This window comes from Monodon monoceros, unplaced genomic scaffold, assembly GCF_005190385.1.
Source record: "Monodon monoceros isolate NGI ecotype Baffin Bay Population unplaced genomic scaffold, NGI_Narwhal_1 Super_Scaffold_3, whole genome shotgun sequence".
Classification (NCBI taxonomy): domain Eukaryota; kingdom Metazoa; phylum Chordata; class Mammalia; order Artiodactyla; family Monodontidae; genus Monodon; species Monodon monoceros.
The window spans coordinates 84,918,918-84,937,883 of record NW_021703780.1 but is presented as its reverse complement, the minus strand read 5'-3'; the positions used below and the strand labels follow the sequence as shown (position 1 = coordinate 84,937,883).

The window sequence follows — 18,966 nt, the reverse complement described above, 5'->3', positions numbered from 1 at the left end:
TACCTCATGAGGGATATCTTGGTTGCTTCCAAGTTTTTACAATTATAAATAAAGCTGCTATAAAGATCCAAGTGCAGGTAGACATAAGTTTTCAGCTCCTTTGGGTAAATACCAGTGAGCACTACTGCTGGGTCATATGGTAAGCATAGATTTAGTTTTGTTAGAAACTGCCACACTGTCTTCCAAAGAGGCTGTACCGTTTTGCATTCCCACCAGCAATGTATGACAATGCCTGTTGGTCCACATCCTTGATAGCATTTGGTGTTGTCAGTATTCCAGATTTCGGTCATTCTGATAAGTATGCAGTGGTATCTCACTGTTGTTTTACTTTGTATTTCTCTGATGACATGAGGTGGAGCACATTTTCATATACTTATTTGCCACCTGTATATCTTCTTTGATGAGGCGTCTGTTAAGGTCTTTCGCCCATTTTAAAATCAGGTTATTTATACTCTTGTTGTTGAGTTTTAAGACTTCTTTGTGTACTTTAGGTTACAGTCCTTTATCAGGTGTGTCTTTTGCAAATATTTTGACCCAGTCTGTAGCTTGTCTTCTCATTCTCTTGATATTGCCTTTCACAGAGCAGAAGTTTTGAATTATAATGAAGTCTAGTTTATCAATTTTTTCCTTCATGGATTGTGTCCTTACTGTTGTCAAAAAGACATCACCATACCCAAGGTCATTTAGGTTTTCTCCTAGGCTATCTTGTAAGAGTTTTATAGTTTTGCATTTTACATTTACATGATCCATTTTGAGTTAATTTTTGTAGTGTGTAAGGTGTGTGTCTATATTCATTATTTTGTATATGGTCGTCCAGTTGTTCCAGCACCATTTGTTGAAGAGACTATCTTTGCTCTATTGTATTGCCTTTGCGTCTTTGTCAAAGATCAATTGACTGTATTTATGGGGGTCTATTTCTGGACTCTCTATCCTGTTCCATTGATCTATTTAAGGTTCTATTTCTATGAACTGGTATAACAACTTTCTTAAATGTTTGGTAGAATTCACCAGCAAACCCATTTGGGCATGGTGCTTTCTATTTGGAAGGTTATTAATTATTGATTCAATTTCTTTAATAGATATAGGCCTATTAAGAACATCTGTTTCCTCTTGGGTGAGTTTTGACAGATTGCGTCTTTCAAGGAATTGGTCCATTTCATTTAGGTTATTAAATTTGTGGTCATAAGAGTTGTTCATAGTATTTTTTTAGTTGTACTTTTAATGTCCATTAGAAAGAATCTGTAGTAATGCCCCTTTTTCATTTCTGATATGAGTAATTTGTGTCATTTCTTTTATTTATAAATTCGCTAGAGGCTTATTGACTTCAAAGATCCTTGAATTTCCATATAAATTTTAGGATTAGCTTGTCAGTTTCTGCAAGTTTACTGAGGCTTTTATATGGCCTAACATATGGTCTATCCTGGAGAATGCTCCATATGCACTCAGATGGATGTGTGTTCTGCTGGTATTGGGTGGACTGTTCTACAGATGTCTGTTGGTCCAGCTGGTTTATAATGTTGTTCAAGTCTTCTATTCCCTTGTCGATGTTCTGACTACTGCTTAATGCATTATTGAACATGAGGCACTGAAATCTCCTACTCTTACTGGTGGATTACCTATTTCTCCCTCTAATTCTGTCAGCTTTTGCTTCAAGTATTTTGGGGGCTCTGTTGTTAGATGCATGAATGTTTACAACTGTTATATTTTCTTTGTGGACTAACACATTCATCATTATAAAATGTTTCTGTTTTTCTCTAATAATGTTGCATATTATATTCGATTTTATCTGATACTAGTATAGCCACTACAGCTTTCTTGTGGTTGCTGTTTGATTGACATATCTTTTTCCATCCTTTTGCTTCCAACCTATTTGTATTTTGAATCTAAGGTGTGTCTCCTGTAAACAGCACACAGCTGGATTGTATTCTTTATCATCTATCTCTGGCAATTTCTTTCTTTTGATTGGAATTTTACCCATTCTTATTTAATGTTATTATAGATACAGTTGAGCTTATGTCTGCTATTTTAATTTTTGTTTTCAATATCGCATGTCTTTTTTATTCCTGCAGTCTTCTTTTAACTGCTTTCTTCTGCACTGAGTATTTTCTAACATAGCATTTTAATACATTTTTTCACCATATTTTTTGAGATATTTCCTTGGCGGTCGCCCTAGAGATTAACATATATATCTTATCAGAATACACTTCAGATTTATACTAACTTCATTCCAGTGAGATATACAAATGTTAGTCATATATAATTCTATTCCCTCTCCTCCATTTTATGACATTGTTGTACATATTACGTCTATACTGTTACAAACCCAGCAGTATAATTGCTACTTCTTACAATTTTATGTGTTTAAAGAAGCTGAGAGAGGAAGAAGAGCAAGTATATATTTATGGAGTTTCGTTATATTAACTTTTTCATATGCCATTTTTAATTTTCTTCATTTGTTCCTGTGGATTCAAGTTACTATCTGGTGTCATTTTCTTATTCCATACAATTTTTCCTCCATTCCAACCTCCTTTGTGCTATTATATATATATATTTATTTATATATATTTATTTATATTCATATTTATATATTTATATTTATATTACATTTCTATGGTACAGGCTCAACACATGATTATTATATACATAATGTTTTATACAATTGTTTTTAAAATCAATCCAGAGAATAAAGGGTAAAAAATACTCACTTACATTGTCTTTTGCATTAATGCCTTTATTGGTGCTCTTTTTTTTTTTTTTTTAATTGTGAGTTTTGAATCACTGCCTGGAGTCACTTGCTTTCAGCCCGAAGAACTTCCTTTATTCTTGTGGTTCTGCTGTAAATGAATTATCTCAGATTTTGTTTATGTGGGAGCGACTTTATTTCACCTTCATTTAAAAAATTATTTTGCTGGATATAAGATTTTTGGTTGACAGTTCCCCCTACTTTTTGGCACTTCAAATAATGTTATCTCATAGCCTTATGGCATCCACAGTTTCTAATGAGAAGTCAGCAAATAATCTCATTGGAGTTCCCTTACATGTGACAAGTTATTTTTCTCTTGCTGCTTATAAGATTTTGTCTTTGCCTTTCAGGACTTTTACTAAGATTTATCTGTGTGTGGATCTCTTTGAGTTTATCTTACTTGGAGTTAGTTGATTTCTGATGTGTAGATTGTTTTTCATCAAATTTGCAAGTTTTCAACCATTATTTCTTCAAAAAAATTTTTTTTCTCTATTCCTTTCTCTCTCTCCTCTCCTTCTGGTGCTCTCATCATACATGTCCTGGTGGATCTGATGGTGTTTCACATCTCTGAGTCTCTGTTCAATTTTATTTGTTATTTTTCTCTGTTCTTCAGATTGTATAATCTTTATTGGTTATCTTCAAGTTTACTGATTCTTTCTACTTTAACTTCAAATCAATAGTGAACCCCTCTAATGATTTTTTTCACTTCAGTTATTTCACCTTTCAACTCCACAACTTCCATGTGGCTCTTTTTTAAAAAAAATAATTTAAATTTCTTTATTGATAGTCTCAATTTTATGAAACATTGTCATCACATCTTACTTTACTTCTTTAAGCACAGGTTCCTTTTGGTGCCTGAATATATTTACAATGGCTGTTTTGAAGTCTGTTCCTACTAAATCTGACAGCTGGGTCCTCTCACCAGGCAGCTTCTGCTGCCTGCATTTTTCCCTGTGAGTGAATCACACTTTCCTGTTTATTTGCCCGCCTCATGTTTTTTTGTTGAAAAAAAGTTAGAGCATATTTTTAGCATGTTAATATATTTTAGCATGATAATGCATTTTAGGATGTTTTAGCAATTCTGGATAACTCTCCCCTGCCCACCTCATGCCCCAACTCAACATACAGGGCTTGTTCATGTTGTTTGCTTGTTTGTTTGTCTAGTATCTTGACTGGGCTATTTCAGTGAAGTCCACTTTATCCACTGTGTGAAACCTATGATGTTGTTCCTCAGGGGGTGCAGCCTTGCGCATGCCCACAGTCACCCAGGATGACAGTGGTTTTATCAGGGCTCTCTCTGATGGACCCTTCTTCTAATCATCCTCTTAGGCTGTGCATCTCTGCTGGTATTACACCCAGCTATCAGCCTTCACTGACTGCCAGCCGATTGCTCTACTGTTTTTTTTTTTGCCGTACGCGGGCCTCTCACTGTTGTGGCCTCTCCCGTAGCAGAGCACAGGCTCCGGACACACAGGCTCAGCGGCCATGGCTCACGGGCCCAGCCGCTCCGCGGCATGTGGGATCTTCCCGGACCGGGGCACGAACCCGTGTCCCCTACATCGGCAGGCGGACTCTCAACCACTGCGCCACCAGGGAGGGAAGCCCTGCTCTACTGTTTTTGACAACGGCCTGAGCACAAGTTGATCCTGCAGTATGATCCATTAAATTCTGGCCCATTTGCAGGGATAGTTTTTGAAGTTGGTATTTAAACTTTGTTCTGACACCAGGAGGGCACTTTTTATTTGTCTCTTTCCCTGGGTCTCCCTTGTAAACTAACCAGCCTATCGTTTAGCTTGTTGCTCTCATGAAGCTTTCTCTTAATGAGCAGAGCCTCTGAACCCTTGGACATACTTACCTGAAATTTAAGTTCTGTAAGACATAGCTGGTAGAGAGGAGAAATGCTGATGACCCGCCCCTCCCAAGGAAATACCATAGCCCTCAACTGGGGGCTGGGAGGATCCCTGTGTTCTTGACTGAACTGTCTAGAGTTGGGTTTCCACCATGCAGAGCTAGAAGGGGAGAGGGAGGGAGTGGGTCATGATTCAAGTGTCACAGACTCTTGCTCTTCCTTATTAAGTTTTAGTAGATTTTCTTGAGTAAGAAATCTGTTTCTTAATGTGCTTAAGTCCTTAGGACAATTTCCAAAGACTCTAGATAGTTGTTTTAAAAATAATGTTCACAGTTACGCTTGTTTCACTGGGGAACAGTTTCCAGAGCTCTCATGCCACCATTTCGGATGTCACCACCCTGCCAGGCTCTTTTTCTGCCGCAGTAGCTAAGCTTTAGAATTTGTCTCTCAGGCTGCTTCAAGCAATCATCATTCTCACAGAGTGAGCCCTGCAAGGGACGGGGAGAGAGACAGACACAGCCCTGGTGACATTATAGGAGCCTTGGGATCTAGCTGTGCTTGAGATGAGCCCTCTGATCTGGACTCCACAGTCAGATAAGTGAATAAATTGCCTTCTTTGCTTAGCTAGTTGCAATGGAGTTCCTCTCACATGTAACCAAGAGTTGTAACTAATACCCTGAATGTCAAAGTTTTAATAATGTGTGAGTAAACAATAAGTACTGTGGAAAGCTTGTTCAACAAAATTAGTATCTAGGGTCATTTTCATGTGATATTTAGGTAGTTAATCTCATCCTGATAATTTATGGCCTCTGAGTGCTTGAAGAAATATATAGACATCATTTATGATGATTCTAACTGATGTTCCTCTTAATAAGGATTTTTAATACGTTCCTATTCGCCTGTCAATATTTGTTGCCACCCAAAGGGTTGTTTCCTAGGAAGTCTCAATGTTAATTGCTAATTCTGAGGTATAATATTAATAATAATACAGAAGCCTAACCTTAATTATAAAAAGCTCTAATAAGTCAGGTAAACCTCTCTTTTCCATCGGTCTATGGCAAACTTATTAGAACATTTCTGGTAAGCATACAGTTTTCCAAATATCTGAACCAGATAAAGACCTGTTTAACAAATTAGAAGTAGAAAGAGGGAAGACGTATGTTGTTGCCCTTGATGTGATATAGAAAATCTAGGTAATTAAGATTTTTGCTGATTTGGGATACTACTACTTTGACATATTAAAGCATGGGACAAGTTTGTTGGAACCATAAGAGTTAGAAATTCTCAGGATGTATTTATAGTTCAAGACTGTGAGCAATTTTATCCAATCTCTCTTGATAATATTCTTCCCTAACTCCTTCCTTGAATGTGGATACTTATGACAAGTTTTATGAGCAAGGCATCAGACATTATTATAATCCTGGAACTTACAAAACTTGGTTAAAAAAGTCTTTCTCTGGAGGATGACTGGAAAGTGCCTTAACCTACCTCATATTACCATGTTTGGTACCGCTTGCCAATAAAGTCTCTGTAGATTCTGCAATCCAGTGATCTCTTGTCATATTTTAAATATCTCTAGGATCTCCAGAGGAGCACATTATTGAGAAGACAGGTCTTTATAATCAAACAGGCACAGTGTGTAACAAAATGTAAAGATCCATTATGCAATCTCACCAATTCCTATTAAATGAGGAAAAGGTGATGTGAATTCACAAACTCAATTATTCTTATAGAATAAAGGCTTTTGGCCTTCACTAAGGAAAAAGGGAAAAGTCCTCCAAGGTCAATTTTAATGGACAGGTTTGATTTATTTGTGATTGGCATATTGTTTTAAATACTTTGAGCTTCTGAATTACCTGAAAGCAGAATGCAGTCTAGGGAGCTTAATCAAGTCATCTGCTGTTTACTTTGCACTAATAATGGCCCTTAGATCCACCATTCACAGAAATAGAAAAGTAAGCATCCACTGAGTTAGGACTTCATAAATCTTGAATTGGTGGGATCTGAATTCCACTAATTGTACTTGAGAATCTAACAGTCTTGAGTTGCAAAGACACATGCTCTGATTAGTAAAATCTTACCTGAGAAAGGGTTTCTCTACAGGTTTGTGGTAGATGACACTCCCTCAGAAAAGAGGTAAGGGTTTCCCTGGTGCTGCAGGGAATCCGCCTGCCGATGCAGGGGATGCGGGTTCGAGCCCTAGTCCGGGAAGATCCCACATGCCGTGGAGCAACTAAGCCCGTGCGCCACAACTACTGAGCCTGCGCTCTAAAGCCCGCGAGCCACAACTACTGAAGCCCGTGCACGTAGAGCCCCTGCTCCGCAGCAAGAAAAGCCACCACAATGAGAAGCCTGCATACTGCAACGAAGAGTAGCCCCTGCTCCCCGCAACTAGAGAAAGCCCACGCAGCAGCAAAGACTCAACACAGCCAAAAACAAAAATAAATAAAAATTAAAAATAAAAAAAATTTAAAAATTTTAAAAAAGAAAGAAAAGAGGTAAGACTGTGATTCTCAGTCAACTGACTGACCAGGGCTAGAATGTTTGCATTTTATTTTATTTTATTTATTTGGTTGCACCGGGTCTTAGTTGCAGCTCGCGGACGCCTTAGTTGTGGCATGTGAACTCTTATTTGCGGCATGCATGTGGGATCTAGTTCCCTGACCAGGGATCAAATCTGGGCCCCCTGCGTTGGGAGCACAGAGTCTTAACCACTGTGCCCCCAGGGAAGTCCCTGCATTTTAGAATCTCCATCTCCTTTGCAGTGCCTCAGCAACACACTGATCTGGTTTTACAGAGACGAATTTCAAGGAAAACATCACCTAGACTTTATTTCAAATTACCCTGAGGATCAATATATCTCACTGATGTCCAGAAACTCCATGTTTATAATCTTCTGTTATGATATACAACTCAGGGAAGGTAAATGTCCTGTCAACTGCCATCTGTCTTTATTATTTTTAAGGAGGGCTAATTTCCATTATATAGCAGATAAGGAATGCCAGCACTCATTTGTCATTCAAAATGGAAGAGACTTGTTTAGCTGGGAATGAATGAAAACCATCATGTGCTGGGTCTGTTTTTTTAGTAGTGGCAATAAAGTCACAATTCAAGGTCAGGGAAGATTCAAATGTGTTCTCCTGGGTTGCTACTATTTTCTTGCATAGGTTGGGGAGACAATTTTCCAAAAATAACGTGGGATTTCTAATATTTTTTCCCCTAAAACAGAGATAAGAAGCAGAAGCCTGAGATCTTCTCTCGTCTTCTCAAATAGTAGTTAGTTTTCATTTCACCAATCCGGAGATGTTGGTTCTGACTTGGGGAAGTCTTTTCTTACTCCCATTCTTATGCAATGAATCCCACCTCACAACCTGTATAAAAGGCCGTGGCATGTGAAAAATAAGTCATTTAGTAGTGAGTGGGCTTGTGCAGCAAATCAGCACCAAGAGTACAGCCAGGCCTTGTTTTTTTCACAGGTTCTGCGCAGGAAATGCTAAAACTGCCATTTGCTATTTGGGATTTCAGACCAACAGATGGTAAGACCTCCCTGTGTGGGTGTTTCCCAGGCACCTCGAAATCAAAATATGACCCAAATTAAACTCATCTTCTGCCTTACAAATAATGGTCTTTCTTTAGCCCTTTCCATCTCTAAATAGCACTGTCATCCATTTTGTAGGCTGAACTATAAGAAATTGCTTTTGAAGGTCATAAACAGCGGAATACTGGCAATTTCAAACAGATCAACCTTCAGAGCTGTTCAGGTCAGAAACCTGGGTGAGACCTTTATCACCTCCTCTCCCCTTCAACTCCCACAGCCAGCCGGTCATGGGGACTGGTAATTCTATTTCTCAGGCACGGTCTGCATCCACCTCTAAGGCAACTGTCATAGCCGAAGTCAGTATTAATTGACCCCAGCAATTCTGCTGTCCACACTGCAATGAACCGGTGAGTCCTCTGTATTACCCAAGTCAGATCATCTCACTTTCGTGCTAAGAATTGTTCAATGGCGTCTCACTGCCCTTAACGCAAAGACCAGAGACTCCAACATGGCTTACAGAGCCTGCAAGCTCCAGCCCCTGCCGACCTCTTCTATCCTACCGTGCTCTATTTTCTGGTTACTGAACCTTCTATCTTCTCAAACGTGTTCCTGTCCACTTTTGCAGTAGGGCTCCTTTGTACCTACTATTCCATTTGCCTGGAACTCTTTTCTCTCATTACCCACCCCAGGCCCTAGTCTCTCAGTGACCCCTACTACTCCTTCTTTCACGTCTCAGCATAAAAGCCGTTCCTCGAGAGAACCTTCTAGACATCCCCCAGACCAGAGTGGAACCCCATGTTACATACATCCATGAGACTCTGTTCTCCACCTCAGCATGGATCACATTTCTAATTACCTGTTCAGTGCCTTGCTAGACTCAAACTCCAAGGAGGCAAGACCAATAGATAACTAATAAGGACCTACTGTGTAGCACAGGGAACTCTACTCAATATTCTATAATGACCTACATGGGAAAAGAAACTAAAAAAATAGTGGATATATGTATAACTGACTCACTTTGCTGTACAGCGGAAAGTAACACAACATTGTAAATCAACTCTACTCCAATAAAAAAAAAAAAAAAAGACCACAACTGTCTTGCTCACCACCATATCGCCATCACTAAGCCAGGGCTTCGCACCTAATGGGCGCTCAATAAATGTTTACTGAAGGCATGACCTTCACAAATGTCAAGGTTGCAATTCACAATTCAAAGCTGCCATCTTTGTTCAGTGATATTCTCAGTTTTGGAATATCTTCGGTGATTTTTCTATTTAGAATTTTAAAGGAGGAAACAAAAACATTCAATGTGAAAATTCAAAATGGAAAAGGTGAACCAGAACTCTGGACCTTCTCTGAATTATCCCCTAGCATAGCTACATCTAAAAATAGTTATTATTATAAGAGAAATAATAATAATCTAAAATAACGTTTACTGAGCACCAACTATGTGCCAAGCTTATAGAGGAAAGCGAGGCTTAGAGAAGTTAAGAGGTTTAGTGAGGTCCACACAGTTAGTAAATGGTGCATCCATAGTCACAAAGACCCATAATCCAAGACATGCTTGGGATGCTCTCAGTCCCTCAATCTTTGGGAAAGACAATTTCTCAACCACAGGGACCCTCTCTCTACACCCTGAAGACTCAGAGCATCAACTACAGAAACCAAGAGGAACATATTTTCCACTGTAATTAAAATGTCTCTAAACACACCCTAGTTAATTCCATGATGTTTCCAAGAGCAATTGTCTCCCAAGCAGCATCTTATTAAAAGCAGGTGTTCCTACCGGAAGAAAGAGTCTCTGGGCAGCACACGGTTTGAATAATTTCTTCCATTCCTGAGGGTTTCCAACCGAAAATGTGATGGGGTAGATTCTGTACTCAAACTTCTTTGTATATGAGTCTGGCCACTGTCGTAGCTGAAAAACATGGAAGGTCAGGGGAGGGTGATTAGACCCCAGAAATATGAAAAACACCTAAATCTTCTGCATGGCCAGGCGGAAATTATTCAGGTAGCATACAAAGAAAGTCTAATTTTATCACCACAATTTATGCTCACAGAATAAAAAGGCCATTGCTAAGATTTAAAAAAATAACACCCAGAGTTGGCAAGGATGATGGGAAACTGGCACCTAAACTGCAAGGGTAAATTTAAACAAACTTCCAGCATGGCAATTTAAAGACAGCAAATCCCAAGACAGACGCACAAGGACTTTCACCGAAACATAGTTTGTAATAAAAACAAACAAGCAAGCAAAAAAACCTTGTTCAATACTCAGTGCTCAACGATAAGGAATTGGGAAGACGCATTACGATGGAACTACGCGGTGGACTGATGTACAGTTAAAGTAGATCTATATGTGCTGTCATGAGAAAATGGTTACAATATATAGTTAGGTCTTAGTAAAAGCAAAGTACAATACAAAATGTATAATACGGTTCTATCTTACAGGGAAAAATATATGCATACACTTACACGTAGAGAAAAATCTGAACAGATATGCACCTAATAGTTAAACGTGGGTACCTGTGGAGGAGGTGGTGGTGGTTTCGTTTTCTAAGTTTATATTTCTGTGTTCTTTAAGACTTTTACGGACAGTGTATATTACTTTGTCTGCATAAATTAATTTTATAATAAAATTATTTTAATTTATAGACTTTATTTTTCAGAGCAGTTTTATGGTTACAGAATTGAGCAGGAAGTACAGAGACAGTTCCCATATACCCTCTCTCCTTTCCCTCCCACCCCCCAGTTTCCCCATCATTGACATCTTGCATTAATGTGGTACGTTTGTTACAACCGATGAACCAATATCAATACATTGTTAAGAACCAATATCAATACACAGTTTACATTAGGGTTCATTCTTTGTGTCGTGTAATTTTACGGGTTTTGACAAATGCATGATGTTCTGTGTCTACCATTACAGTATCATACAGCATAGTTCTGCTGCCCTAAAAATCCCCTGTTCCATCTATTCATCCCTCCTCCCTCCTTTTCATCTCTGAACTACTGGCAACCACTGATCTTTTTACTGTCTCTCAGTTTTGTCTTTTCCAGAATGTGATATGGTTGGAATCACACAGCATACAGTCTTTTCAGATTGGCTTTTCTCCTTGGCAATATGCATTTAAAGTTCCTCCATGTCTTTCTGTAGCCTCATAGCTTATTTTTTTTATCACTGACCAATATTCCATTGTATAAACATATCACAGTTTGCTTGCCTGTTTATCTATTGAAGGACATCTTGCTTGCTTCCAGTTTGCGGTGACTAGGAATAAAGCTGCTCTAAACATTCATGCGCAGGTTTCTGTGTGGACAATTTATCAGCTCATTTGGGTAAATACCAAGGAGTGCGATTACCAGATTGTATGGTCAGCCTACATTTAACTTTCTAAGAAACTACCAAACCGTCTTCCAAAGTGGCTGTACCATTTTGCATTCCCACCAGCAATGAGTGAGAGTTCCTGTTGTTCCATATCCGCTTCAGCATCTGGTGTTATCAGTGTTATGGATTTTAGCAATTCTAATGGTATGTAGCTGTATCTCATCATTTTAATTTGCAATTCCTTAATGACATGTGATCTTAAGCATCCTTTCATATGCTTATTTGCATATGTATCTGTGTATCTTCTTAATTCTTTTTAGTTAATGCCTTCCCAGTGCCACAGTAACTCCACTTCTGAGAATTTATCCTAAGGAAAAATTCCAAAAGTACATACACACTTATTACAAGGTTGTTTACTGTAGCATTGTTTGTAACAGTGAAAAATAGGAAACAAGGTAAATAAGAAATTGGTGAAATAAGCTCTGGGATAGGCTTACACAACAGAATACTATGCAGCTACTAGTGACAATGTTGCAGAAAAAGGTCAGCAAAACATGGTAGTGGAAGAGCCAAACCCAGCCTGCTACAAATAGCACACAAGCCAAGAATGGGTTAAACATTTTAAAATAGTTGAAAAAAATAAAAACAAGAGGGCTTCCCTGGTGGCGCAGTGGATGAGAGTCAGCCTGCCGATGCAGGGGACACAGGTTCGTGCCCCGGTCCGGGAGGATCCCACATGCCGCGGAGCGGCTGGGCCCGTGAGCCATGGCCGCTGGGCCTGCGTGTCTGGAGCCTGTGCTCCGCAATGGGAGAGGCCGCGACAGTGAGAGGCCCGCGTACCGCAAAAAAAATAAAAACAAGAATAACACTTTGTGACATGTGAAAATCACATGAAATTTGGATTTCACTGTCCATAAATACAAGTTTTGTTGGAACATAGCCATACCCATTTGTTTAGGTATATCTATGGCTGCTTTTATAAGAAGGAATAGAGGTGAGTAGCTGTGAGACCAGACAGCCTGCAAAGACTAAAATAGTTACTACCTGGTCTTTTACAGAAAAAGTTGGTCAACCCCTATTTTAGAAGAAATTCAGTAATATAAGTAACAGTGATAGAAAATATAGAATATAATTCCATTTCTGATGTTGATATGACAAGAAATGTAAATAAATACACAAAAATTGTTTTCCTCAGCATGAATATGACGGTTGATTTTTTTCATTTCTGATTTTATAACTTTTTTTTGATAGTTTACATTTTTACTCTCTGTCCACTAATATACCTTTTTTTTTTTACAGTGTACATATATTGCTTATACAGTCGCATAAAATTTTTTGAAAAACCACACCATTGGGAACACTTTAAATTTGCAATTTTGAGATGGATATTTGGGAGAGAAATCTTCAGGCATAAATACCCAACACAAGTGCACGAACACATCAGAACTGACACTGGGCATGAACATTCAGTACAACAGTACCAACCAATCAGAACAGACACTGGGCACAAATACTCAGGATAACTGTGCCACTGCACAACAGCCTAAAATCATCCCTGGAAGGAGAACGGGAAGGTCCCATAGTCTACTGATTTCCTTGACTCTTTGATCTTTAGCATCCTATCTTCTGGAAGGGCTTATCCACCTTTGCCGATCCATGTCTTTTAAGTGGAATATTCATTCAGTCCATTTATATTTGTTCCTATGTCTATATTTGAATAGTATACTGACTCCAGCCACTAGAAATTCCTGTTGACACCTCTTCCTATGTCAGAGCTACACACACACACACACACACACATGATGTCAATGCCCCATGGGGCCCCACCTATCACCAGAACGGATTGGTGGCCATCCCTGCATCTGTGTCGCACTATTTCCTGACTCTAAGTCTAGGGCAGGAGCACAAATTAACCAAACTTAAATCATATATTTGATCCTGAACTTCTGGAGAAGCTACGAAATCAACCAACTGGCATTTTCAGCTTTTATACTGGGAGATGACAAAAATAAATGAAACTTTCAAATATTAAATACCAACAATGTAGACAGTAAATACCACCAGACAGTGTACTTAAGCAGCTTTAAAAAAATTTCTACTTAAGTATAACAGAACTCGTCCACAATGCCGTTTCCAGAGGGATAATGACGGCGATTAGCATTTTGTTTTGTTTTGTTTTGACCCTGAGGTATGTGGCCCTGAGCATCTCCGGAAGTTATCCCAAGACACTCTGGATATTCCCACAATGCCTCAGTGTTGAAACTGACAACCTTCAGAAGGATGGTATAACCTGCGCCTCCACACCAGCATCTCATGTGGCTGAGCAGAAACCAACTGCTTCTGATCTATAGCTTCAGGGCTAACACAGTGCCCAACCCAGGGAGATGTTCCAAGGAATCTTTGTGGAATGAGAGAATAAATAGGTTATCTGATTCAGCCTCACAATTACACTCAGCAATAAGAAGAGCAAGAACTGTTTGTCCCTTTTGTATGTCTATTATAGATTTTTGCTTGATACAGATGAAGAAATTGAGACTGAGAAACGTTCTGTGACTTACGGAAGAGCCAATATTTAACATCTAAACTTGCACCATGATCCCAGCATGGAAAAGAAAGGGGTGACTCCATATGCCCTGCCGTGATGTGAACACCCTATTATAATCTCCTTTGCCAATGGAGCTTCACTGGTCTAACAAAGAACTGAGGAAATAAGCCATCAGAGGGATAAAGTCAGCACGGCAACGTAAAACGTGGCTCAACTTCACAGGTATCTGCAATATTTCCCCATACTTTAGCTCCTAATTTATAATGTCCCAGGTACTATGGCTCATAACAAATTACCCCAAAACTTAGGAGTATAAAATGACATGACCATTTATTATGCTCAGATATCCAAGGATCAGGAATTCAGACAAGGCACAGAAGGGACGGCTTGAGTCCGCTCCACAATGTCTGGGGCCTCAGCTAGAAGGCTTGGAGGCTGGGGGCTTGAATCATCTGAAGGCTCGTTCTCACATGTCCGGTGGTGGAGGTCAATTACCGACTGGGGACCTCAGCTCCTCTCTGTGTGGGCGAGTTTGGACTTCCTCACTGCATGGTGGCCAGGTTCCAGGGCCAGGCATCCCTAGACAGAGCCAGGCACAAGCTGTATGCTTTCAATGATCTAGCTTCAGGGCATTTGGCATACTCTATTTTATATACACATACGTATTATGTATGTAGACGTATCTGTATTAGTCCTTGCCTTATAACAAATTACCCCAAAAGCTAGTAGCTTAAAACCACAAACGTTCATTAACTCATAACATTTTTTAGGGTCAGGGATCTGTGAATTGGGTTGTTCCAGCTCAGGACCTCTCATGAGGGTGAGTCATGTGAAGGCTGGATGGGGCTAGAGGTCCTGTCTCCAAGCTCAAGCACACGAGTGTCGGCAAGAGGCCTTCATTCCTTAACACATGGGCCTCTGCAAGGGCTGCTCTGACATAAAAGCTGACCTCCAAGAGAGAAAGAGTGCAACCAAGATGGAAGGTACAGTGCCTTATTAAACCTAATCTCAAAAGTGACATAGCATCACTTCTTCCCTATGCTACTGGTCACACAGGCCAGGCCTGGGACAGTGCAGGAGGGAAATACACAAAGGTGTGAATAACAGGACGCCCTTTGGAAAACACAATCTGTTACACATCTATAGTTACACATACACAAGACTTCTCTTGTCTTTTTAAAGTCCAAGCCTGTATTCTGTTCTGCTCTGTCCTCATGCCCCAACTTCTAGCATGCAGTAGGTACTCAATAAATACTTGTCCAATGGATATTGTACATGACCTGACTAGTGTTGACCCATAGCCACTTTTCCTCCATTCCTTCCTGTAGGATACCTCTCAGCCCCCTTGGAGTTGGGTGGGCCTTGTGACCAACTGCTTCTGGACAGTTAAATAGGAGCAGAAATGTCACTGCCAAGTTGAGGGAGTGAAAAGCACAGTGGGGATCCGATAGTCCCAATCTTTCCTTTAGTGGCATCTCAAGAACTGCAGAGGCCAAATGTTCCAGCAGGTGCACCTACGTGCATGAATGGTCTCTGTCAACTGTGGTCCCAGGCTGAGGGGGCCGTGTGGACAGGGACCCTGCTGTGCTTGCATGAGCCACGCAGCAGGCATGTGGAAAGTCTCTGAGCTTTCTGGAAGCTGTCACTGCAGCCTGAGCTAGCCTATCAAGATTACCGAGGAGCATCTCTTGTATCACTTCTGCTGGTCCCAAGCTACAAAGGGGGAAACCGAAGTCCAAAAAGCCCACAAGACTTGCCCGAGATCACACAGCAAGAGTGGAGCTAAATTCTGAATTCAAGACTTCCATCTACGAGTTTGGGAGGTAGTAGGGTACAGTGGTTAAGTTCGTGGAGGTCTGAGTCAGTAACCTTGAACTGACACCTGATGAGCTACTCACTAAGACTCTCTGAGTCTCAATGATCTCAGCTAGTAAAATAGGGACATGGTTATTACCATCTTCAAAGGATTCTTGTGAGGATTCCGTAAGAGTAAATCATAAGTCATAAGGCCTTGATAAAGGCTATTTTATTTTTAAAATTATTATTACTACTATTATTGTTATTAATTATAATTCCCCTTATACCACAGCTTCAGAGAAGCTACCTACGTGTGTTTCAATGTTTTTTCTTTGCCCCTTTCACTGACTCAGACCTTCCTCAAGCCATTTTCCAATCAACTTCAAAGTCCCAAGACTGTTCTACCCTGACTTCTCTTGCTGAGGATGTCGACGTGATTTTTTTTCTGGAGAAAACATAACACGTTTTCTAGCTTTCTGTTATTAGTCTTTCTCTGCCCAACAGGCTGCTTTGGCCTTTCTCATCAGCATGGCTACCCCGGTGGCAGGATGCAGCCTGGTGACACAAGTCGGTAGATACAAAACAAAAGAGCTTCTCTCTCTGCCAGCGCACAAGAACTCGCCGCAAGAGAAGCCTCTCGAGGAAAAGAAAGCTTAGTCTACAGTCGCACACGTACCGAGCCCGGGGAGAAGAGGCATTTCCAAAGCTCTCCTGGACTGGGAGGAAGCTGTTACTCATTCCTCAGTACAGGAAGAGTCAAATCAATGATGACCCAGCCACATAATAAAAGATTGTGTCGTCAGCAAAAAGGGATGAGGTGAGAATCTATGAGTCCTCACCTGCAACGATGTTGATGCTATGGCTTTAAGTGAGGAAACGCAAGTTCCAGAATAATACACAGAGAGTGATTTGGATTTTGTAAAAGAAATATGTTTTGATAAATAAATATAATAAATAAGTATATTATATATTTATATATATAATAAAAGAATACGTGCATGTGCATGTGTTATACATGTATGTGTTTATACTTATACAAATATACGTGTATACACACAAACATACACAATCACACAGATGTGTAAACACACACACACCTGCATATGAAAAAAAATATGGGAGAATCACTCACAAGTGTTGACTCTGACAGTTTCTTGTGTGGGAAAGAACCGTAGCAAGGACTTCTGCCTTTTTAATTTATAACATCTATACTGTTGGAATTTATTTTGATGAGCATATATTATTTGTCATTCAAAAAACATACATACATAGATAAAAATTAGCTACGTGACTCCCACTAAGAACAATGTCAATAACACCAAGGGGGATGGAGCCCTGGGTCAAGTGCTTTAAGTGCATCATCTCAGTTAATCCTCACCATGTCTCTCTACAGGGGGTGTAATTATCCCTATATTACAGATGAGAACAGTAAGGCTCAGAGTCAAGGGTTCATGGGCGCACAGCTGAGTATGCAGCAAAATAATTAGGAAACAGGATATGCCTTTCCCGCAATGCAGTCTGTCTGCACTCAGTAAACAGCGTGCCACAATTCCTGCACATTCACCTGCTTGTCAAACTCGGACTTCAGAGATTCTTCGCTGAAGATGTGAAATCGCATCTTCCTGTGGCTGAAGAGCACGGCCGATTTGAGCATGACCAGCGTCTCCTCCAGCCGATTGCCACAGGCCACCACGGCCAGGTGGATCCAGAGCTCGGGGGGCAGTACAGCTTGGAAACTCCTGAGTTCTCCAGGCCTCCTAGAAAGAAGAAAAACAGGTGAAAGCTGTTATTAAACTCATAAAAGAAAAAAAAAAAACAGCTAGTGAAGGGTTGGAACGTTTCAAAACATGAACAGGCACAATCTGTTATATTTTATAAAATGATAAGCATTTTGACAATTCTTCCTGCTTAGAGAAAAATACCGTTTATTCCCATATTTATCCTGGCAATAGCAGGATGAGTCACTGTTTGGACTGCTATAGGTGTCTGAGGCTTTTTCCGCCAGCATTGAGCTGTCTAGTGCCTGCTGGCTGCCTACTGGCCCATGTTTGGAAATGGTATTGCTAAACTCTGACAGCTGACACAGGGCTGTGGAGCTCCCACTCACATGGGCCATGGAAATTAGATTTGAACGCAACTTGAGCAAGAGGAAGGTGGGCGGTGGCTTTCCCATGTGAAACGAGCAACATGATACTCCCATGATCTGGATGGTTTTAGCTTGCAGTGGAATGCATGACCACCGGACCATAGGAAAATCATGCACACCCGGGAAGTGAGCAAAGAAAACAACGCATGGGCCTCCATTCCATCTTGGGAGAGTCTTAAAGAAACAGGTGTTAATCCTAACTGTCTCGCTCAAGACTGCGGAGCTGGTAGGTATGAAATTCAGCTGCCAGTGTGAAATGCATATTAACGAGAAGCGGACAGGAGAGGGGGCAGGTTAAGCTGAAAATTACCAAGGTATCAAATATCCAGTCAACAGCTGAGAGGGGAATAGGGTCCAAGAAGTCCAGAATCATCATCCAGCTATTTCCTCGTCATAAAACATTTGTTCCAGACAAGGAGACACAGCCAAGCCTCAAACACACCACTGAGAAACATTTGCAGGCAAGCTGGAAGAAGCTGGCCTGGAAAAGGTGCCCTGAGACAAATGAAACTAATTTACTTGCACAAAAGATCTGGAGACCAGGGGAACTTGGACGTGGAATGCTACCTTCCTTCCAAAAACTTCGAGTTCAATCAGCGTGCTGCTCCATTATTCACTGCTCGGTCGAATAAAGGCAGCCTTGCTCCAGATTTCTTTCACCAAGAGGAAAGTTGAAGATGTGGGTGGAGGACTTTTGATAGCTTTCCAGTTTGATTACTTAAGAGCGCGCTGAATAGAAGCACAGCCTGCTGGCTTAGTTAAGCTCAGATTCGGGGAGTCACTGAGATTCTAGTTATTTCGGGGATCGGAGGAAAAGACAAGTAGAGATGTCCTACATATCTCCTGAAATTGTCCACGTCTCTCCATGCCCCTGCTGCTACCTGATGAGATCACCAACTTCCCTCACCTGATCGCTGTGACAGCCCCCTAGATGGTCCACCTGTCTCCAGTCTGATCCTTAACCCCTATCCTATGATTTCTTCTTGTGGATGCCAGAGTGACGTTCTTCTAAAAATGCAC

At 40.5% G+C, this 18,966-nt stretch overlaps 1 protein-coding gene across 1 annotated transcript in view; it reads right to left on the bottom strand.

The window, feature by feature from the left end:
* GXYLT2 (glucoside xylosyltransferase 2) overlaps window positions 1-17,556 on the bottom strand; it is a 60,406-nt gene extending 42,850 nt beyond the window's left edge. Inside the window, exons 1-2 of the mRNA XM_029243863.1 lie at window positions 17,365-17,556; window positions 9,917-10,048 (exon numbers count right to left, since the gene is read on the bottom strand). Coding sequence (XP_029099696.1) covers window positions 9,917-10,048; window positions 17,365-17,454 — 222 coding nt within the window. The 5' untranslated portion in view covers window positions 17,455-17,556. The remainder of the gene's footprint in view (window positions 1-9,916; window positions 10,049-17,364) is intronic.
* Between the last annotated feature and the right edge of the window lie 1,410 nt (window positions 17,557-18,966).